The 22,253-nt window shown below is 39.1% G+C and overlaps 4 protein-coding genes and 1 long non-coding RNA gene across 7 annotated transcripts; 1 reads left to right on the top strand and 4 right to left on the bottom strand.

Annotated features, from left to right (window-relative positions):
• The first annotated feature begins 88 nt into the window (after positions 1-88).
• On the top strand, positions 89-4,541 carry LOC141843589 (uncharacterized). Of its 3 annotated transcripts, XR_012603036.1 has the most exons (6): positions 89-571; positions 673-785; positions 1,005-1,062; positions 1,344-1,414; positions 3,554-3,988; positions 4,066-4,541. It is a non-coding gene; the product is annotated as an uncharacterized LOC141843589 (long non-coding RNA). The 3 variants fall into 3 exon arrangements; XR_012603035.1 differs by lacking the exon at positions 1,005-1,062; XR_012603034.1 differs by lacking the exon at positions 1,005-1,062 and having other exon boundaries at positions 89-785.
• Positions 4,542-7,052: 2,511 nt separating this feature from the next.
• On the bottom strand, positions 7,053-9,083 carry LOC141843407 (putative L-type lectin-domain containing receptor kinase S.7). The gene has a single exon (XM_074731478.1). It carries the CDS (start codon positions 9,081-9,083, stop codon positions 7,053-7,055), a length of 2,031 nt encoding a protein of 676 aa, XP_074587579.1.
• A 2,074-nt stretch (positions 9,084-11,157) lies between these two features.
• On the bottom strand, positions 11,158-14,134 carry LOC141843519 (small nuclear ribonucleoprotein SmD1a-like). The gene is made up of 4 exons (XM_074731570.1): positions 14,050-14,134; positions 13,872-13,948; positions 11,472-11,663; positions 11,158-11,385 (listed from the first exon to the last, which is right to left on the bottom strand). The coding sequence occupies exons 1-4, from the start codon at positions 14,061-14,063 to the stop codon at positions 11,324-11,326; spliced, it is 345 nt and encodes a 114-aa protein (XP_074587671.1). The 5' UTR covers positions 14,064-14,134; the 3' UTR covers positions 11,158-11,323.
• A 230-nt stretch (positions 14,135-14,364) lies between these two features.
• Positions 14,365-17,317, bottom strand: LOC141843583 (serine--glyoxylate aminotransferase). Its single transcript, XM_074731639.1, has 6 exons — positions 17,184-17,317; positions 16,119-16,373; positions 15,564-15,848; positions 15,024-15,390; positions 14,738-14,948; positions 14,365-14,637 (listed from the first exon to the last, which is right to left on the bottom strand). Exons 2-6 carry the CDS (start codon positions 16,321-16,323, stop codon positions 14,500-14,502), a joined length of 1,206 nt encoding a protein of 401 aa, XP_074587740.1. The 5' UTR covers positions 16,324-16,373; positions 17,184-17,317; the 3' UTR covers positions 14,365-14,499.
• Positions 17,318-17,535: 218 nt separating this feature from the next.
• LOC141843226 (ADP,ATP carrier protein 1, mitochondrial-like) lies at positions 17,536-21,253 on the bottom strand. Its single transcript, XM_074731273.1, has 4 exons — positions 21,180-21,253; positions 19,313-19,837; positions 18,349-18,720; positions 17,536-18,121 (listed from the first exon to the last, which is right to left on the bottom strand). Exons 2-4 carry the CDS (start codon positions 19,817-19,819, stop codon positions 17,825-17,827), a joined length of 1,176 nt encoding a protein of 391 aa, XP_074587374.1. The 5' UTR covers positions 19,820-19,837; positions 21,180-21,253; the 3' UTR covers positions 17,536-17,824.
• Positions 21,254-22,253: the final 1,000 nt, after the last annotated feature.

The following is a 22,253-nucleotide window of genomic DNA, read 5'->3' as shown; positions in this document are numbered from 1 at the left end:
AGTCGTGAATAATTGTGTTGAATATAAGGAAAATAAATCCTTTGGCTATATGAACGTGTCTTGGCTACAGTAGTTAATGAGCGTTTCATATATAAGCTATGAAAACAGAGTTGATAATGGATAAAAACAACCAATTTGGTAAGACTTGTATGACTTTCTACTCTGGTGGTCACCGCACTGCAAGATGATAAGATGTTCACATATAAGATGGTGTTCTTAAGCTGGTGCAATTGACTTGTTGCTGTATATATGTTCACATGTGACAATGAAAAGGTGCGCCATAATTTTTTTATGGTTTGTTTCTTGCATAACTAGAACTGACATAATCATGGCAGTATAAGCATACAATTATCTTCGTGAACTGTATGTAAAAGTAAAAAAACCTCATGTTCATGAAATATGCATTCTTGTTAAGGTGCCAATTTGTACACGTAGGGAGTCTGGCATATTTTGCATTTGACATTCTATGTTTTGTAATCTAAAGCAGCAGTTAGTGCGTCAAAGTATCATATTGTTGGCCTCAAGTAGGATGAAAAGTCAGCAGTGCGAAGGCCTCACTGCTGGGATCAAGGTATGCCAAACAGCCAAAGATCTCATAAATATAAAGCTTAATCGTCATCAACATGGAGTAGCAAGCATTCTGTACATTTGGGGTGCTGCTCTTCATTGCAGGAAGACTCAAACCAAGCAAAAGTTTCATCATCAAATTCTGAAGATAACCAACCTTGTAAGCCAAAGTAAGTTGCTGGAGGAACACCTCCAGAGCTTATTAATATCACTGCTTGGTATGGGCTTGTTGATCCTTTAACTGCTTTTTCCCGCTTTTATGTTTGGTTGTTTTTCTAGTTATGCCCTGATTCTACTTGTTCACCTCTGCATTGTTTTTCGAATTATGCCCTGATTCTACTTGTTGTTCACCTCTGCAATTTTTTTTTTCATAAAGAAAGAAAAACATTTTCTCTGAAACGTTTAAATGCTCAACATTGAGTAATCAATTATGTCAGGTAATCATTCCTGCATTCAGGGCAAGACCATGCTCATTAATGGCTCAGAGATCTGATGGTGAGTGGCATGCATACTTACCTACAGAATAAACATCTCGTCCCTATGGGGCACATGCGTATCATCGTACATTTACTACTATACAAATATTTCCTCTGTCAAACTTTATTTCCTCCGATGACTGTACTGAACTCATCTAAATCCTTGGTACTCGAACTCCATCAACACAAATGGGTAGCAGTTATAGATAAATAATTTGCAGTATTTTGCATGTATTTTTTTTTTGGTTACTTGCTGATGTAAACATCACGTGCAATTTTAGTTATTTAATTTTCTTTTAGGAATTGGGAAGAAGAGAGTCGATGAAAGGAAGGAAAGAAGAGGTTAATTTGGTGGAACTCGTTTGAGACAGGTAAACTTTCATAATTGACTTAATTTGGTTGGATTGGTCTGATTGATCTGAATAATCAGGGTGGTAGTACTATCAAATGCTGAAGTTGGTCTCATCAATCAAGATCAGCTAGTTTGATCAACATAGTATTCGGCAAAACAACTTAATTTGATCAACCTGAATGACAAGGTTATCCAATATCATCAATCAAGATTATAAGTCTGTCTAATTCGACCAAGAAAAAGAATAAAAACTCTAATAGGATAATCAAATTAATTCAGCCCTGACTCTGCCATGCCATGATCAAATATGATGATGTCTCTCAAAGCGTAACTCCTTCAGGCTACTGTCATCATTAGAAAATCAGATCAAATTAGTTTATATTCATATCATAATTATTGTTTGATTCAGTTAAATGGAAATTGAACTGAATTAACATTTGCTAATCATAGGATGGATGAGAGGTAGAATATGTTAATAGAAAAGTTGTCTGAATATAAATGAATAAATTTCTGCTAGGCTAGAGTTTTTGCTGGCTTATTACTTTTAGCAAAAGTTATTTATCCAAAAGGAAATTAGTAAAATCTAATTAAAATTGAACTGGAGAACCATCCTAGCAAGCGCAACAACAAAAGTATTACATAGTTCCAACATACTGTCATTCTTTGATCTGTTAGGCTGTCAATAAAGTTACGTTCCTATTTGATACTTTACTTAATAAATGACAGTAAATTACTGTGTTCTTCGAGTCACCATTTTGCATTCTACAGACTACATATATAGTTTTATAAGTATGAAAGGCGTTAATCTTAACCCTTTTGTAGGAGTGGTGGTTTGTGAATAATATCTCCAAACATATGATTCTTATATATGCCTGTCGCCTACATTGACCTGGAACAATATAAGAACCAAAGCAGCCATCAATATTTGCCAAAAGTACCATTTTGTTTTTTTGATTTCAGGGTTAAGTTCTTAGAATTTCAATAGTGCCTATAAAAGCAAAAGCAATGATAAAGGCACATAAAATTACCTGGTCATTTGTGATATAATTTTAGTGTGACACTTTCTTCTGTCGGTTTAAACCTCACCTACATGAGAATATGACAGAAAAAGATGAAATTTGGAAAGAAAAATTAGGAAAAAAAAACATGAAAGAAAAGATATAGTGCAAAATTTTAAAAAGTGCTTCTTATTTTCGTTAGTTAATCAGGGTGTTCATATTCAAAAAATATTAAGAAGGCATTCTATATCAAAAAAATTAAAAGAGTCTTTTTTTTCATTAAAAAATATATCTTATTTTAGTTTTGTGTAGTAATTTTAGTCAAAATTATTATGTGTAATAATTTTTATCAAAACTATTGCAACATGGAATTACGTAGCAGTTTTGAATAAATTATTATAATAGTGTTGAAGCAGTTTTGATTAAGTTGAGCAATTTTAATCAAGTTAAGTAGGTTGAAACAAAAATATTTTGATATAACAATACTCTTAAGTGTAGTAGTTTTGATCAAATTGGAGCAATATTGTTTCATTTTAGTTAAAATTGTTAAAATAATATTGGAATAAGGGTAGTTTTGAAATAAAAATAGGATGAGGCATCCCTTGAAAAAGGTACCCTTTTAGCGATAATAAAAATAAGAGCATGCTTGTGATTTTTGGCAAAGATATCTATTTGCAATTTTTTATGAAACCACTTCACAAATTACCTGCTATGTGCAAATGTTTTAATCCATTATACGTATTTAAAAAGCCTAGTTTTTGGATAGGAATTGACTGTAGTCTTTTTTTACCCCTAAAAACTTAGAGATGATCTATAAATTTACTAATATATTTGCTAAAGTATTTAATTATGAAAGTTATCTGTTTTTTAATGTGTGTTACATATATTTACATTAATGTCTATTTAAATATGCTCAATGGAAAACATTGTATATATAAGTATAGATACTTCAAGTTTCTCTGTAACAGTTTAGAATAATCAACCAATTGAATAAGTTCTTAGATCCAAATTTGTTCGTTTACAGTTGTTTGTCATTGATTTGATTTTGAGTTTCGTTACGAAACCAAATATGATTTTCTTTCATTTAACCATTTTCCATCTGATTTTAAAAACACAAATTGATTGGAGGTCATCTTTGTCGTTGTCATGCACCACCATAGGGTTATGTGCCGGTGCACTGAACTATCTGGAGCAGATGGGTCTCATGTTTTCTGACATCTTCCTCCTAAACATCCATTGAAGTCGCTATTGTGCTTGTTTTACGTTTTGGGATAAGAGATAAGTGATAAATATAATTGGAAGTCCTAAAAAAGACGAAGCAGAGGTGGCATTAATTTTGTTGATGCCATTGCCAGCCTCATCTTAAAGCAGAGTAGTTCCCTGGAATCCACATGGCCATGGAGCCTCTTAAATGCTCCCCCTTCAACTCCTGGCTTCATGACAAGACACAACCAAAAAGGCCCAGGGACAGTTGTGAAGGATAGGCTGTCCCTCTTGCCAACCCTCCGTCAAGAATCTATACACCAATAGTTTGAACTCTAGCTGTCAAACCACAATCCAATAGTTTCATTCAAGTTCAGGCAGCAGCTCTCATGGTGAGACTTCTCAACTCTTCTTCATTCCTAATATTTTGATGTTTTAGGCTTCTGTTTTTTTGTTTGTTTGTTTCTAGCAATGGAGTCTTCTAGTGTATCTGGAGAGAGGGAGGAGGAAGAGGAGTGTGGCAGCAGCCAGTCCGGGTGGACCATGTACATTGACACTCCAACTTATCAAGATGATGCTGGGAATGATAGTGACTATAGCAAGGTTGTTGTTGATGACAATGAGGAAGTCGGCATTCACGATGACGACGAGGATGATTCGTTAGCGTCTGATGCATCTTCCACATGGTGTGAGAGGAGGAACGCTGAGAATGACAAGGTTGATGATGAAGATGAGGATGTTCATAATGAAGACGACAATGAGTCTTGTGGTTTGCATCATCCTCGTCCATCAAGAAATGTTGTTCAAAAGGAGAGCAAAGTTAGCAGAAATGTATGATTGATGGCGGTGTAAGGGTAGGAGAAACATGATTTAGTTACTTATGTGAACTTGGTTTTTTGACATGGAGGTATTTTCCACATGCAAGGATTTATATGGAAACCAATAGCAGTGATCAAGTGAAAAGCTTAGCTTCAATTACAGTATAATCGTGCGATAATGTGATTTAGCTTGAAGATCCTTTTTATGCTACTTGTATCCATTGCATATGTTTTTCTCTTGCTTTGAGAACATTATATGATTTAAACACAATCAGAATAAGATAAGATCCTTGAATTGTACTTCGAATGCTAGGGAGACAGACAACAATACCTAGGAAATAATTGTATGATATAAATGATAATACTATGCAGGCATCTTTTGTACAAGTCTATGAAAATGACCTCGTTAAAGTCCTAAGAACTAGGACACGTGTAGTGGCTAATGTTGTGTCGGTAGATGAATGGAAATGATTTTTACCATGTAATAAATCTATGACATGACACATACGAAAGGCTATGTCGAGCAATTTAATGATTTTAGTATTTAAATGGCATTTCAAAAAGAAATTAAATTACAGGAAAAATAAAATTTCACACTCTATTCTCTCAGTCATCGTGATATTTGTAAATATCGACAGTAAAAAAAGGTGAAACCCTAAATGGGAATTTCGTCTTTAACAGCAGTAGGGTCCGTAGAGGTTGTTAAATATTGATCATGTAATTAGTTGACTTCTAATTAATTAGCAGAATTAATTTCCTCGTTTAACAGGAAGGCGATCGGCCGAACGCGAGCGATGTCACGACTTCTTCTTCTTCTCTCTTGAGCTCTCTCAGTTCCGCAGAATCTCACTAGCTCTAGCTCCAGCTCTACTCGCTCTTTCAATCCCCCACCTCTCCGCCTCCCCCTCTCCTCCCCGCCTCCGATCGCCTTTGTAACTCCCTCCCCCTCCGGTCCCTTGTGTCCTCCGCCTCGACTTACGCCGAAGAACGTACTGATAAATCGGGAGCCGGCGATGGAATGCCACCCCCCGCCTTGCGATGTGGGGCGGTAAGCTCTGCTGGTGGAGGAGGAGGTTAGGAGCCCAGTTCAGGTTGTTCTTCGCTCTCCCTTGATCCCGCGTTGAAAGGGAAGCGTGCTCAAGATTCAGCTGGGAAGATCGGTTCTCCCGTTTCTTGTCGATTAATGCGCACTGCGGAAAGTGCTCAAGAAGAGATGGATAGAATATTTAAGTTTTTTTTTCTTTCTAATTTTGCTATATTTATATAGTAGATGATTTAGAATAAATGGATCTAAAATAGATATTAACTGCCCCTTGAATTGGAATAACTGATCAAGTCAAAAAAGGAAGACACATAAAAGCTTAGATTATTTGAATTATCTGTTGGATTACCTTTGTGACTTGAATAGTTCACGAAAAGTTTGGCTCATTTACACCCCTATATTTATATTTATATAGTAGAAACTGACTTGGAAAATGAAATTGATATGGGAGGGATTGGAAAATGAAATTGATATGGGAGGGATAGTTACCCCCACGTGGAGTCAAATTGAGTTGTAAGTGAAGTCATACAAAGTTCAATCTGATCAAGACATGAGTCGAGTCCAGGCTATATGAGTCACATTCAAATTTGATTGGACTGACATCTGATATGGATTCGACACAGAGACGATCATATTATTCAACATCTTATTCTCGACTCTGGGATCAATTCCACTCGATGTCTAACTCTCGACTTCAAGACTAGTACCACTCAATCCCTAACTCCCAACTCTGACACCTCTATCACTCGGAGTCTAACTCCCGAATGAAGGAGACGTGGTTAACGGAGAAGGCGGAGGACGTGGGACTACGTACTCCAATCAAAACATGGCCTCCCTCGTCCCGAACGTAGAGAAACTGGAGTACATGAGCTCCATCTCTTTATTAGGCTAAGGGCATAAAACAGAGCCCACTCTCATGGGTATAAGTAGGTTCATACAATTCCAGCTACTTCCTAATAGTTCATTTCGCCACTTTTTCTTCTCACTTATTTTTCGATCATTGAAACTGATTTGAAAGTCGAAGTGGCTGCTTGGTCAAAGTCAGCCTTAACATCCATTCTAACTCTCTTTAGTAGATCCCTCGTTGGTACATTTCCAACCCAGTGAGTATTGTCTCGAAGACTTCCAAATCATCTCAGAGCCCACTCTCATGAGTACAAGTAGGTTCATACTACTCCTACTTCACTATTTTTTCTTCTCACTTATTTTTCGATCATTGAAACTGATTTGAAAGTCTGCTTGGTCAAAGTCCGTCTTAACCTCCATTCTAACTCTCTTTAGTAGATCCTCGAAGTTGGTACATTTCCAACCCAGTGAGTATTGTCTCGGAGCCTTCCAAATCGTCACCAACCTCCTAAATGATGATTTTCTCATTCGGACCAGATCAGAAATGTTTACAATATCGTAGTTATTGATGAAACTCTAGATCAAATAAACTTACAAAATACATATACTTCCATCGAAATTTAACACTTTACATCATGTAAATAAATTAGGTAACGCTACCTCTGCATCACAACACACAATTGAATAATAGCTTTTCAATTTACAAACCAATTGAATCGATCAAATTAAACAAAAGAAGACATGCATCCACTAACCTTGTTGTGTTGCCACTGTGACAACTGCACTCCCTTCGAGTTCCGAAACAATGTCCTGCATGTTGAAGGAGGCCGTGGAGGCAAACATGAGCAGCGGCTTTGTCTTCGGCACCGCCACCGGCTCTGCCTCGCAGTTCAGAATCTGAAGGACCCTTCTCATGGTAGGCCTCTGAGCGCAGTTCGGATTGGCACAGCTCAACCCCACGAGAAGCAGCCTCAGCATCTCTTTCTCGTCGAACTCCCCCTTCAGCTTCTTGTCTGCAGCCTCGATGAGCTTGTCCTCGGAGTACAGTTTCCAGGCCCAATCCACCAAGTTCACCAGCTTCTGTTCTTTGGCGTTGCTGTCTTTCGCGTCGATGGGCCGCCTCCCGCAGCAGATCTCCAGCAACACGACGCCGTAACTGAAGACGTCGGTTTTGTCGGTAGCTTTCCCGTACTGGAGGTACTCGGGCGCGAGGTAGCCCATCGTCCCTGCAGTGAGAGTCGAAACAGGGCTCTTGTCGTGGTCCATCAACCTCGCGAGGCCGAAGTCTCCGAGCCTGGGATTGAAGTTTGCATCCAGCATTATGTTGCTGGTCTTGATGTCCCTGTGAATCACCTGCTGCTCGCATTCTTGGTGAAGGTAGGTCAGAACCGAGGCGATTCCGGTGGCGGCGTTGTAGCGCTGAGGCCATTTGAGGATCGACATCGGCCCCGATTCGTGCGCGCGATGGAGGAGTTTGTCGAGGCTTCCGTTGGGCATGAACTCGTAGACGAGCAGTAGCTCGTTCTTCTCGACGCACCAGCCTTCGAGTTGAACTAGATTTTTGTGTCTCAAACGGGCGATGATGGATAGCTCGCCCAGGAACTCGGTTTTGCTCTCGTGAGCTCGCTTCGAACGCTTGACTGCAGAAGCAGTCGTGCCCGATCCAGGGAGGGCGGCTTTGTACACCGTCCCGAATGCTCCGTTGCCGAGGATCTTGCTGCTGTGGAATCCTTTGGTGGCGGCGCTCAGCTCCTTGTAGGAGAACTTTCTTGGGCCTGTCAAGAACTCCGACTTGAATTCCTCCTTGTTGGCCTTCATCTGCATCCACTTCCTCACTGAGGCCCAAACAAGGAATGCAAAGACGACGCCAGCGGCGGTAGGCGCGACGACTGCAAGCCCCAAACTGAGGCTTTTCTGAGGGCCATTGTGGGCGTTGGCGATGGAAACCACGCTCCAGGAGCTGGCAGAGGCATTTTGTGGAACAGTTTGCGTGCGGTTGATGGAGGGACTGGAGGCCGAGAAGCTCCAGTCCTGGATCGTGTACGCCTCTGTGCTTCCCTCCGTGGACGCCGAGAAGCCGGCGAACATGCGATCCGCGAAGTGCTTGGAGAGGTCGATCGAGGTGATCAAAATCGGATCTTGAGGCTTGACGGCCGAGTAGCCTAGCCAAACCTTGAGCAAGGTAGCGTTTTGCTGGTACTCGATCCAACTGGTGATCAGCCGCCCGCTCTTGAGGTCGATGCCATGAGGACTCAGATCGACGGCGGCAATGGAGACGGGGGCATCGAGGTCGAGCCCGACGTGGTTAGCGCTGGGATCGCCGAATCCGGCGTCCAATCGAGCGTCGAACTCGACGGCGATGACGGAGCCGTTAAGGTGGTTGGCTTCGGGGGAGGGCGTGAAGAGCCCCAAGTAGGCACCGGCGGCGCCGAGCGTGGCGTTGGAGGGGGAGAGAAAGAAGGTGAGGCCGTCGCCGGCGTCGTCGGGGTTGGATACGAAAAAAGAGAACTTGGTGGCGAAGGAAGAAAGGGGACGGAAGGGGATGGGAAGGGTGCAGATGGCGGCGCCGGCGCTGGTGGAGGGTACGGCGGTGTCCTTGGTGAGGCCGATGGTGCCATTGCGGAGGAAGGCGTCGCCGAGGAGAGTGAGGTTGAGGAAGGAGGAAAAGGAGGCAAAATCGAAGCTCACTGAAGCAGAAGAGCAAGGAGGAGGAAGACACAGCAACAGAGGAGGTGCCATAACTAGGATCAAGAACAAACCAGGGAGATCGAGTGCTGCCATTATTGATACTGAAAAAAGCTGTATTTTTTGCCACAAGATGATAGTCACTACGCTGCAACTTGTAAGATCAATAAAAGATCATCGACATTGGAAAGCAAAAGAGATCAGAAATCGAGGCAGAAGAGTCTGGTGCATTTGGATTTAGGGTTGGAATTTCGTGGAATGATGATTCATTGTACCGTTATAGAACTGGAGGAAAGTGACACTTGAGAAATGGAGAAGAAACTCGAGTGTTTATGAGCAGAGAGTGTACAACGGTCGGGAAATGGATTGGATTCGGTGTCGGTTACACGGGAGTCAGAATTGGAGATCTGCTGGAGACACGACAAGATCTTGCGTTGGATACGCACGAATCTAGAAGTGAATTGTTGTTTTTGAAAATCTATGGGGTAAGCTGAAAAAAATTCAAGGTGATAAACTAAATAACAATTCTAGTTATTTAGTTCTACAATCAAGTAAACTTAAATAATCAGATATTAAATTTATGCTTTTCCAACGCAAAAAATGTCAAACAAATAAGAAATCAGGGGAAATGATGTCATTTTGTCAAGTGGATAACGAACAAAGACATTAATGTCCTAATCGAGAGTGATACACTATTGGAATCAAGTTCATATTGATCAATAAGAGTTGTATACATAAATTAAATAATAATAATAATAATAAACATTGATTGCAAAGTGATTCGCCATTTAAGTTTCATAATTTATCTTGATAATCAATTAAAATCTTCCGTGGGACCAAACCTAGGGATTGAATACGCACATATTTCTCACACCATTTCTCATGGTCAAACTCAGTTTATGTGTCTTGTACTCACCAACGCCACAAAGTTCAGCATATTTAACTATGAGGAGGTTTAATTGTGTTCCATTGCACATCTTCAACATATTTTGCTACAGACAAAACATAATATAAGGACTATTTTGCTATAGACAAAACAAATCCATTGGCAATGAAAATTATAACTGTGAGAAGAATATGGTTACTTTTTATCGTCTCAGTATTTTCCCCACCCATTGTTTCTTTCCAGGATAAGAAGAGTTATTTTCTGGTCGGGTTACTAGAGAAGTTGAAGTTGTAAAATTTGTTTATTTTATGACAAAGATATGTTCCTTGAAGGAACATTAAAGAGGGTGGATTCCATAACTTGTATGTGCGAAGATGCTCTTCATTCACTCCCACATAAAACAGAGCATTTAATAATTCACTAAACAAACAATGGAAAATTAGCTTACTTAGCAAATACAGGAAGTGTAATACGAACTCATAACGCCTTCATCTGAAGGGCGGAGCAGGAGCAAAGGTGGTCTCGTCGACGTGCTGGGAGTGCAAGGTGCTTTTGATCTTGCCAAAGCCATTGGAAAAGATGCCAAACCCAAAGACAGAAACCGATAGCGACGATCACCGCGACCAGCAAGATTATGAAGCAGCAACACCTTGTAGGGAAGCACATCTCAGATCGATGGAAGGAGATGGAAAGAAACAAAAGAAAAATGGGCAAACTGTAAACTGAGATGTGTTCTTTTCGGATAGCCTTGTTTAAACTTTGAAGAAAGAGAAGATGCTACGGCTGTAGATTGTTGGTGGTTTCGGCTTGGCTACACTGAGCATCGGTGGACAACTCAAACCACTTGAAAGGAATAATTTTGACCTATGAATAGGACCAACAAATTAGTTGACCGCACCTCCTAACCTTTTTAAATTGACAACTCTACAGCCGACAAGGGCATAAGAAGAGGGATTTGGGAAGATGAAGATTGGAATTGACTGTGGGGAAGAAAGAGAGATTTGTAAGGAAGAAGTGCTGTCTGCCTGCTTGCAGGAGAATTGTAGAGGAGGTGAGGGAGCTTCAGATAAGGAATTGACAATTGGGATTGAAATTTTCTAGAAGAGAGAACAGAAGCAAAATCGTCTAGAAATGGTAGCTGCAAAATCTTTAAGGGGAAAAAAACAACAAAAATTACATAACGTGATGCACACGAGGCTGCAAAGTGTGTGCTCATCTTACGACAAAGAAGGAATACAGTAGCAATCCCACAGTATATTCAAGTTGACGAAACTTAGCAGACTGTAAAATAAGAACCCATAATGCCTCGTCTTCAAAATTTAAGTGATGAAATATAACAGGCGAGTATTACCAGTGGGGCATGGGACCAAAAATCACCACAACCGATTGACAGAATAAACCAGGTGAAGAAACATGTGCTTCGAAAAAACTTGAGATGCAATTGATATTACTAACGCCCCCGCCCTCGTCCACGACCACGTCCCCGGCCTCTACCACGTCCAAATGATCTCCCTGATTTAAGATCAGATAACAGTAAAGGTAAAGCTTAAATGTGGATCTGATAACAATTGATGGTGGTGATCAAAGTTAAAATGTACCTGCAGTTGGCTTTTTAGGTTTGACCCGAGGTGCTTCCTCAACCAGCAAAGTCTCAAGGTTCAAGCTGTCAGGTAGGATATAGTATCTAATGTTATTACCTCTCACACTTAAGTGATCGTAGCTAACTGGATTTTTCCCTTTCACTGTGAGTTTCACAGTCTTCAAGTGTGTATTCATACTAACATCCACCCCTACAAGACAGACAACATATCCTAAGCTGGCTACCAAAACGAATCAATATTTGAAGACAGCTAGCAACCAATCTAATAAGAATTTGCATCTACCAATTGTCAAACAATATGATCATGCAATATTAATAAATGTCATAGTTCATAGCTCTATGCCCCTTTAAGAAAAGAATGTACACACAGTGTAAACTACTCTTAGGATAACAAGGAAGAATGCAGTAAACTACAACACCTGCAAAGATAACTAAATAGAAGCGTTAGATAAGATGTGGAAGTGGATTGACACAAGGCATGAAAAAAAAAGTGTTTTGGCATGTAGGATTTGTTTCTCAATAGTTTATTGAAAAACAACAAAATTGTGAGATTTAGAGACATTTTACTAAGAAAAACTGCCATCCATTTGAAACATGCTTTTTGCTATTACCAGCCAAGCCTTTATGGAAGCCTCAAAAGTGAATCTCCACCACAACCAAACAATGCATTCATTCAGAAAGCTTAGTTAACTCTGTAGCAGTTAATTTTGAGACACTAGGTCTGTTTACTTGAGTGGAAAGAAAAGAGGAGGAGAGAGAGGATTACAAATTTGCATATCATTTGGTACATCTTTTGTATCACTTTCCCTCCTTCCCCACATATTTTCCATCCAAGTAAACAGATCCTAAGTTACAAACAAAATATGGCATATGTGAAGTCTCACAACCAAACTCTGCAATCATTCAGCAAGCTTAATAACCACTGTAGCTTTTAATTTTGGAAAATATGTTAAGAAACAAATGTAAGTTATCAAACAAAAATTCATATCCTAATGTTGTTTGAAACTACAATGATCTATAACCTAGAAGACCATCTAAGCATTGTGCTAACAAAGTTAACAAAATATTGGTTCCTCCAATTGCATCCCCAATATTGCCATTAATGTAGTTTCATAAATGATGATGAATGCAGCAAAATGAGCACATCCAGTGTGGCATGACCATCAACAGGTGTAGCTCATGCTTTTCATTAGTCATTCAAAATTATAAGGGGAATAATGAATAATGTTGTGTGTCTAAAGCAGCACATTGATTGTTTATGCTTCATTAATCGCAGACAATATCTGGAGTTCAATGCAGAATGATAGTAGAGGCGTGTTTTTGATCTGCTTCATGGCCACAATCTAGGTCACAAAACTGCATTTCCTTCCTCCAACTTCTCCCTTCTACAGTTTAACTCATCTTTTTATTGTTACCTAGCTACTAAATAGACAATAAATGATCTTCCATTTGGTTGAGTTTGGCTTATTTGAACCAGCTGTGATCACTTGCAATGACCACTAAACAATGCATATTAACCAAAGAACTCTATCTACATAAAAGAAAACTTCCATGTTAATGAACTACAGAATACACAGAACATGCTTCGCGTCTGTCTTTAAGCAGGACTGATTTTATCAAGTCAATATTAACTAGGACAAAGGTTTAAGGTATTGTTCTGTTCCCATGCATCAGTTCCCAGATGGAATAATTCTAGGTCATTGTTGTGCCAACATATGCTACTAGTGGCAATCGTAAAGAAGATGAGGAGGAAAGACACCTAGATCTGTATGCTCTAGGATGGATTAGGAAGGAAAATTGTATGAGCCGACTATGATTGAGTATTTAAAATCTTATAAAATGAATACAATGCTGAAGCATGAGATCCAACTTCAATACATAAACAACAGAAGGTAACGGCTTACTCTCGATCAATATATAGTCTTACCACAATCGCCTAAAATTCTGAAATATCAAATGTTTTCTGGTGAAATAAACTGGTGCTCAAAGCACTTTTGTAGATCTAAACAATGAAATGAAGAATAAAAAATGGAGGCTCTGTCCTACGAGCACGAAGAGGGCAAGTTTATAGCGTCAATCAAATTACACCCAGACTTATAGTAATGGAACAAGAAGAAACCATAAGATTAGCAACATCCCATTTTCAATAGAGAAAAAAATGACCACATCGAAAGCGTGAATAACAATCTTAATGACAAAATTCAAACTTTGAGTTAGTTCTTCCAATCCGACTTACAGACCTGGAATCCAACTTATAAATTCGCTAACCCGAAAAATTAAGAAAAAAAGGTAGAAGCATATGAGGAAATGCATCTTGAACTCTAAGCCCAAAGATCCATATGCACGTCGGGTTTCACCAAAACCCTAGTTCACACAAGAATGGGGCTAGGCGGAGTACCTATGATGGTACCGTGGACGACGGTGCCATTCTTGAGCTCGATGGAGACAGTTTCGTTGGTTAGCTTCATTAAAAACCTAGCAGACGAAATTTCCGGGAGCAAAGAAACAAAAAAGATGAGTAAAAGAAGAGGAAAACGGAGAGCGAGAGAGACGGAGAGGTGGACGAGAACAGTCACCTGACGAGCTTCATCTTGGAGCAGGAAGAGCGAAAGAAGCGGCGACGACGGCTCTAGGGCTCCAAAGAAATGAGAGGGCGGAGACCCAGCAAGCGGGCGCTCAAACCCTTTCTTTAAACGGGGAGGGGAAGAGAGAACAGTCACGCCTGAACACGGGCCGGATTGAAGTGAGCTTTAAGAAAATCCGACCCGATCCGTTTTCTTTCGGTAATACTTGAATCCGAATCCGACCCGTGCTTTTTATTATTTTAAAAGCATTAAGCTTTTGAGATTGAACGTGGAAAAGAAAATTGCATAATTTTTTAGGAAGAATAACGATACTGCTCCTATATTTGTCTCAATATTACTTTCAACATAAGTTCCATTGATACAGAGATAGCGATTCACAAATATACATTTAGTTTGAGAGAATTAAGGAGTTCGTTAAGTATTCGACTTCTTATTGTGTTCTTAAATCCGAGAAGGTATCATGGGAATAGTGTTCTGAAGATAAGCAGCTGCTGCACCAACTCCACTTCCTAACTTGACTGAGTATCCTACATCTCTGAGTACCATCTCCACACCACTCAGACAACCCAGCAATTGAATCTGCAAAACTCAAAAATGTTAGTTAGGTCTGTTAATTTGTCCCAAAAATCTTAAACTCTCACATTTAGAAGTAAAGTGATCGATAGAAGGAAATCGATACATCGTTAAGGTTGCCCAAATGCCCTATCCTGAACACTTTGCCTGCTACTTTGTTGAGGCCCAGTCCTAAGCTTAAATTGTATCTCTCCCAAGCTCTCTTCACGATATCCGAACTGTTAATGTAAGAGGGAACTACCACAGCAGTTACAGTATCACTGAACCACTCTTCCTTCTGTGTGCAGTTCTTCAAGCCCCAAGCCTCAACAGCAAGTCTGTCAATTTTTTGATACATCATTAACCCCAAAGGAAGATGAACAATAATCTGTAGACAGCTATTATTTGCTTACCTTGTTGCTTTTCCGAGCCGGTTGTGCCGGGCTATCACATTGTCAAGACCTTCCTCAAATACGAGATCAAGAGCGGCTCTAAGTCCATAGAGCAGTTGGATGGAAGGTGTGTAGGGCCAATAAGTTCCCAGTTTGTAGAACTTTAAGTAGTCATTCCAGTCAAAGAAAACTCTAAGAGACTTAGCAGTCTTGGCGGCTTCGAGAGCTTTAGGACTGGCACACAGAATTCCCATCCCAGTAGGCATTGAAAGAGCCTTCTGTGATCCAGTCAAAGCGACATCGATTCCCCACTCATCCATGCGGAAGTCGAGAGCGCATATCGATGAGACTCCATCAACAAGGAGCAGTGCAGGATGCCTGTACTCATCTGTAGATCCAAGCCATTGAGGGAAATATATCTATCAGAAACATAAACTGTAGAATTGAAAGCCTGAAGAACTGAAATTTCAAATCTAGTGTATCAAGATAATATCGGACGATATGCTGCATTTCTATTTGCATTTTTTTTTTTCATTCTGATTACTAGATTGTTTGACATACCAAGCAATTTCCTTACGAATGCCAAATTGTTGGTAACGCCGGTTGCTGTCTCATTGTGAACGATGCACACAGCCTTGATTGAGTGAGACCAATCAGTTTGCAGTTTAGAAGCCAATAGGTCAAGATTGGCACCTTGTCCCCAATCACTCTCAATAACATCGACATCGAAATTAAGACGCTTTTGTTGATCAATCCAGAGAAGACTAAATTGTCCAATGAGAAAAGTCACAATCTTATCACCAGGTGATAAAGTATTTGTAAGTGCACTCTCCCAAGCCCCAGTACCTGATACAAAGGTCCTCATTAGAAGAAACAAATGGCAAGTTTGAACAATCAAGGCTCAAGTTATAATTATAAATATCTTAAGATTATTTGACATAGTTCTGTGTGGCCATCAAGGTTAGCATGATCCCACAATGAAATTTTGTCATTGGCAAAACTGCCTACTTAGTAGAACAAAAGTCACAAACCTACCAGATGGCTAGTTATAGTTAGTAAAAAGGAAAACAAATCATGTAATAAATCAAATATGTCTAAATGGAGATCAAAGCATACCTGTTGTTGGGATAATGAATGGTGTTCCAGTAGTCGTCTTGAAGATCTTCTTAACATCCTCGAGAAGAGTCTTTGTCAATGCAGGCACTGCAGGTGAGCGATAATCCTCATTATTCCTGTTCATTGCCCGTATGACTGGCTCAGGAATATTAACTGGTCCTGGAACAAAGAGATGGTTCCTCCCAGGTCCATAGACGAAGTCCATTTTCTTTCCAGTGAATTTCTTTCAATCGAAGGATGACTATGCCCAGATTACTGCTATCAGCACACATGAAAGTCCACAAAAGGGATGATAAGTGTCTCATTTCTTAGCTCCAGTTAGTATATGCAGTCTTAGTTGCGCAAGTAAAGATCAAAAGAATATTAGAGTTTAAAAAATACTTCAATAATTAGAGCTGGACTTCAAAAAAAAAAAATCCTTTGCTTATATTTTTGCCAGCAAGCTTATTTTCTTCAGGAAAAAGTATTCAAACTATATCTAAATGATAATTGTGTAATTTATCAAATAAGAATCACAACTTAAAATGAACTAATCATTCTCTAGAATAAAGGACAACTTTCCAAGTAAAAACCTATTTGTTCATTTTTTTCATTTTAAGAATGTAAACCTTCGTTAAGAAAACAAAGCTATCTTTCAATATGGAGAAAGATGATTTCAGAGGAATTGAGAATTTAAAACATCTTTTTTATAAACATAAAAATCCTACATCCTGCACAAGTTTGTTAATATGATTCTTATATGTTCTACATATTGATTCTGAATAACAGTTCCAAGTATCGCAAGTATTTTGGTTTTTGCATGTACTGCAACTATTACCTTTTCACGGTTTAGGGGACATCACAACATGGGTTTTCATATTCCTTGGCACATAGCCTGGTCTGAAAGACGGTATTTGAATGATTTATGACCTTAGACAAGTGATATCTCTCATCACCAACTAATTCCAAAAGTTTTTCATAGTTACACTATAAAAAATCTTGGCGAAGGAAAAGGATTGAATCAAGAAAAGCTTGTAACAATACTTGACAGTTTGAAGAAGAGAGAATTAATGCTGTGTTGCGTACCTTGGAACTACTTCTTCCAGTCGCGGAGAGGAGAAGGTGAGGCGAGGCGAGAGCAGAGGCTCAGTTTGTATAGTGACGGAGGGACGCCAACGCACAGCGGTGTCAGCTGGGCCACGCGCGGTGGATAAGAGGAATCCTGAGGCCTACAACAAGTGTGTTCCTGGGAAGAGAAGATAAAGAGGAGAGTTTTAATTTGTAAAAACTGTGGCGTTGCTCGTTTGAGGAATGCTGACCACAGCTTCCTTGTACCTATGGCCTTCCTGATTAGCGTGACTGGAAAAAAGACTTCCCTGCAATGGGACAAAAGTTCTGACCTGATACAATACACTGGAACAAACGAACCCATGACTGATTAAGCATTACCAAATTTGCAGCTAGATTATTAATTCAATCCTGGACAATGACTTATCCAGGAAAAGTAGGAACAATTGATAATAGTTTAATCTCTTATATGCGGCCAAGAAAAATAGTCATGCATGGCAACGTTATCCGCCATCATCGCAATTTCCTCAAAGCAACCACAATCAAGGTTTTAGGAGAACAAAACTCCAGAAAATTGTAGGGAGAATCTCCCGCTAACTAAAATTATTGGGACTGCAAGGAATGGCTTGCAAGAGAAAGGCAGCATGTGGCTAGGCACTTTAAGCGCCACCGGAGCCGTACTTCTTTCCGAAAACAATCAGCTGCAGCTTGTCATAGCCAGCAAGAACACCAGCACCAGCGACAGCGCGAAGGATGTTGGCACCGGCACCCTTGAACAGGGACTTGGCTCCCTCGTTCTTCAGTATTTGAGAGAAGGCGTCCAAAGAGCTCTTGTACTTGACAGCTTCACCGGAGGTCATCATCATTCTTCTTCGGACAGTGTCGATGGGATAAGAAGCAAGGCCAGCACCATTGGTGATCAGCCAACCAAGGGCAAAACTTGCAAAGAAACTATCCTGCAGGCATTATGATACAGTGTAAGATTACAGCCAGTAGAAGAAAATGGCATAAATCATATGGTTTCAGGCTCTCACTTGGGGAACAAAATAAACACCTCTAAGTGTTATACATAGGAGAGAGACTGGTTTGAATCACATCCAATTTCAGAGCAAAATAGCAGTAGATTAATCTGGATAAAATCTAGGATAGTATTGACCAAATTGTATGAAAATTCAAATATTACCTGCAGCTTTCCCGTAAGAACCACTGGCTTCAAAGAGTCATACATTCCAAAGTAAAGACCACGGTAGACAATAATCCCCACGCATGAAATATTGAATCCTCTGTAGAGTCCAGCAATGCCGTCTGATTGCAAGGTCTTTCTGTAAACATCAACCAGACCATTGAATTGCCTCTCTCCGCCTTTCTTTGCAGCCTTGGAATCATTTGCTAAACGTGTACGGGCATAGTCCAAAGAGTACACAAAGAACAAGGAACAGGCACCGGCTGCACCACCAGAAGCAAGATTGCCACCAAACCATTTCCAGTAGCCATCTCTATCTTTCTTAAAATTGAACATCCTCTTGAAGTAGTCTTTGAAGGCAAAGTTCAAAGCCTGCCAAGCATTATATTCTTTGGTAAGAAGCAGTAAAATTCTAAAAAAAAAGGTGAGAAATAGAGAGAAAAATCTCAAGAATATCAGAAGACATAAGAAATCAAATTCCAAACATCATCATGCTCACTGTTGTATAGTATTTGGTAATAAACTGTCATAATTTTAAGTTGAAGTAAAAATGGATGAACGGACAATATGGCTGCGGACACTATGGCTGACTTTCCAATTATCGTGTTGCAATAATTCCTTGTAATAAAGCCATGAAATCGAGCAGATAAAAGAAATTATCAATTTCCCATAGAAACAACAGTTTGTTAGTTCAATCTCTATGATGCTGAAAATTTTTCTAATAGTTTAAAATTATGTGAAGGTAAACCACCATAAATGATGATATCCACATTTCCTTGAATCTTTGGTATCAAACATAAATTTGTCAATAGCCAATGCTTTGTTAGTCTTTATATCTATGAAAAGCAAAAATGAGTATCTAAATGCTTAAAGAACCAACCTGCTAAACAGACAGATTCAAAGATGTGCTGAATAAAATTTAGTAAACTAATGCATTTATATGCAGCATAAGCACATAATTTACCTGAGTGGGAAAGTAACGAATGACATTGGCAGTGTTTCCTCTCCATAGCGATAAAATACCTTCATCTTTAATTGTACGGCCAAAGCAATCTGTAATTCCCTTATAAGGTTCAGAGAGACGACCAGCCTTGATCATCTCATCTTGGTTCTGGATCAGCAGTTTCACACGTTCAATAGGCGCTGCAGCAGATTTGGAAACTGCAGCAGAAACTCCCCCCATAAGGAAATCAATTGCAAAGCCTGCAAACCCTTTTTCCGAAGGAGCATGAGCAAACACAGGTGAGACAGATGTGAAGGCAGCTGACTGGTTGCTGCTAGTGTACGCATGTATCCATGGTTTCTGAAATCCTCCATAAATGTGGTTTGCTGTCATGAACCGTCTTTCATATAAATTAGGGTTATACAAGCTGCGGTTGCGGGCCTGTGCATCTTGAGAAATCCTGGGTCTAAAATGGAGCGGTCCTGCAGCTTTCTGAATAACAGTCGGTTGATTAACCTGATCTGCCATGTCTTGCTAGTTAATGGCCTACATAGATCCACTATCAAAGTCAGCAGATAATTTTCAAGGCTCCAACCGAAATCCCACTTATTTGCACAAATTAAAGTAAGTTACAACCAAAAATGGAACAATCAACATATTCAATATTCCTAACAAAACAACAGCAAGCTACAATGGGTATACAATCATGAACAACAAGATGAAATATGATATTTCAGTACTTAGACCCATAGACACATGGAAGTTCAATATGCACCTGAAGTGGCAACAATGATAGATAGATAGAATAAGCCTCAGGTAATGGAAATGTGGTATGGATATGGGATTAATAACTCAGCTACTTCCCATTTACTATGACCATAGTTTTGGTTGATGTGTTTTACAAAGCAATATGACATCAGATATCACTGCCAATATACTGATTTCATCACTTACTAATACAATATATTTTCCGCACATGTTAGCATACTGAAACTGATTTACAATGCTAATCAGTTAACTTGTGTATACCTAGACTAGATGAAATGTTACAATCATCAAATAAGTGTTGTGCCCAGATACTCTTTAGTAAACAATATAGTGGTTATAGCAAATAGCTTGTTAGCTGTTCAGCCTGTCAAAAGCATACTAGTCAACATTGCAAAAGGGTTTCATTTGGATTGCTTCAATTTACAAGGAAAACTCAAATGAAGCTGAACATGGCTACAAAAACAGAAACAATATGCAAATCTAAAAAAGGAAGACAATCAACATAAGGCTCTTTCTGGTGCAGGCTGTGGTGAGGAAACATGCACCGATTCATCCCCACAAGAAAAGCAAATCATTTCCCAAGTTTCAATATTCAATTGCGTTTTTAACAATATATCGCTCCCTATCATATAGCAAAACCGAATCAATGCAATCGCTTGGCCTATGTAATATATCCCCGACGTGCAACATCATCGGATGCGCCACGTCTTCAGCAGAAGAAAAACCTCGCGTAGCTGAACCAATAACCATTATAACCCCGAAAAACATTACTGGATCAACTGGCAGGCACAAACATTCAGAGATATTACACAACACTACACGGTTAAACATCGCGGATCAGTAAGATCAAGAGGCTTATAAATAAACGGGCAATAATCAGGTTGATTTGCTACAGATCCAACCCTACTACTGCGAATTACGCATCGATCTATAAAAAAATAACAGAATAGGTTCCAGGATACCTCATTGGAAGTGATACACAACAAGAAAACCTTAAAAAGGCAGACAATAAAAAGGGAAGACGAAAAAATCAACAAACTCAGATCGACCAAACGAGCGATACGGAAATAGAGGCCGAGATACACCGAAATTGAGACAAAAAACAAAGATCAAATTTTACCCTTTAGAAGCGCCGGCTCCGTTCGCCTCTTTTTCTCCGAGAAAAAGAAGCCGCTTTTCTCTTGGCAACAAGCGTGGACGAACAAGCCGTGATGATCACTGCGTCTATTTAACGCGAAGTGCGCTTGATCGCTTCAATCGCTGCACGTGCACGCCCGCACGAAAAAGGTATGCGGTACGATATACAGACGGTGGATGTTGTAGTCTTTCAGGAAATGCCATGCGGATAGGTCTTGTTTTTTAGGAAAAAAATAAAAGACGTCTTTTATTTTTATTACTGTGGGAAAATATATTTATTTAAAAAAATATCAAACAAATATCTTATCTTATTTTTTTTAAAAACCTTATTTCCAATATTATTAACCATTTTAGTAAATTTATTAATTCGATTTGAATAAAATTGCTACAGTATTGAAAATCACACTAGACAAATTTTATAATAAAATATGATAAAGTGGTTTGTTTTAATGTTTTATTTAAATACAATGTCTTTTTGATAATAAAAATAAATGGTTCTTTTAAATTTTGCTAAAAAGAAAAATTATGGTGAGTAATACTTTGTTGTCCCTTTGGGTTTACCCACATGAAGTATCCACCTTCCAATTGGAATCATCCATAATAAACAGGCGGGTGAATTTTTAAAATTATCAATAGATTAGTGGCTATACTTTTTTTATTAGTAAGTCTCAACTAAATTTAAAAATATTTAAATGCCCTCTAAATGTATCTAATTGGTGAAATAATAAAAAAAGGGGATCCCAAAAAATTAATTTCCAAAATAATCTCAGCAATTTTGATTGGAATTACAATTTAAAAAATAAATATTTTTGAAACCAACTTTTATAAGTTTCCATATTGTATTAATGATGGCAATCTCTTACCAAATAAAAGTATGGGGGGAAATGATTAAAAAATATGTTTGATTATTTAAAAATTTGTATGAATTGAAAAGGATTAAAAATAAGAAATCAAATATGGTTAGACTTCATTTATATAAATTTAAAAGAGTACTTCTTTGTCTGTTAGGCTGAGTCTTCTGTAAGACATTGGACCCAGTAAACTTGATTATGATTTA

This window comes from Curcuma longa, chromosome 12 (genome assembly GCF_044706935.1).
Source record: "Curcuma longa cultivar G26 ecotype Majalengka, Jawa Barat chromosome 12, ITB_CL_G26_1.1, whole genome shotgun sequence".
NCBI lineage: Eukaryota > Viridiplantae > Streptophyta > Magnoliopsida > Zingiberales > Zingiberaceae > Curcuma > Curcuma longa.
The sequence above is the reverse complement of the archived record's forward strand: the minus strand, read 5'-3'. Positions and strand labels throughout refer to the sequence as shown.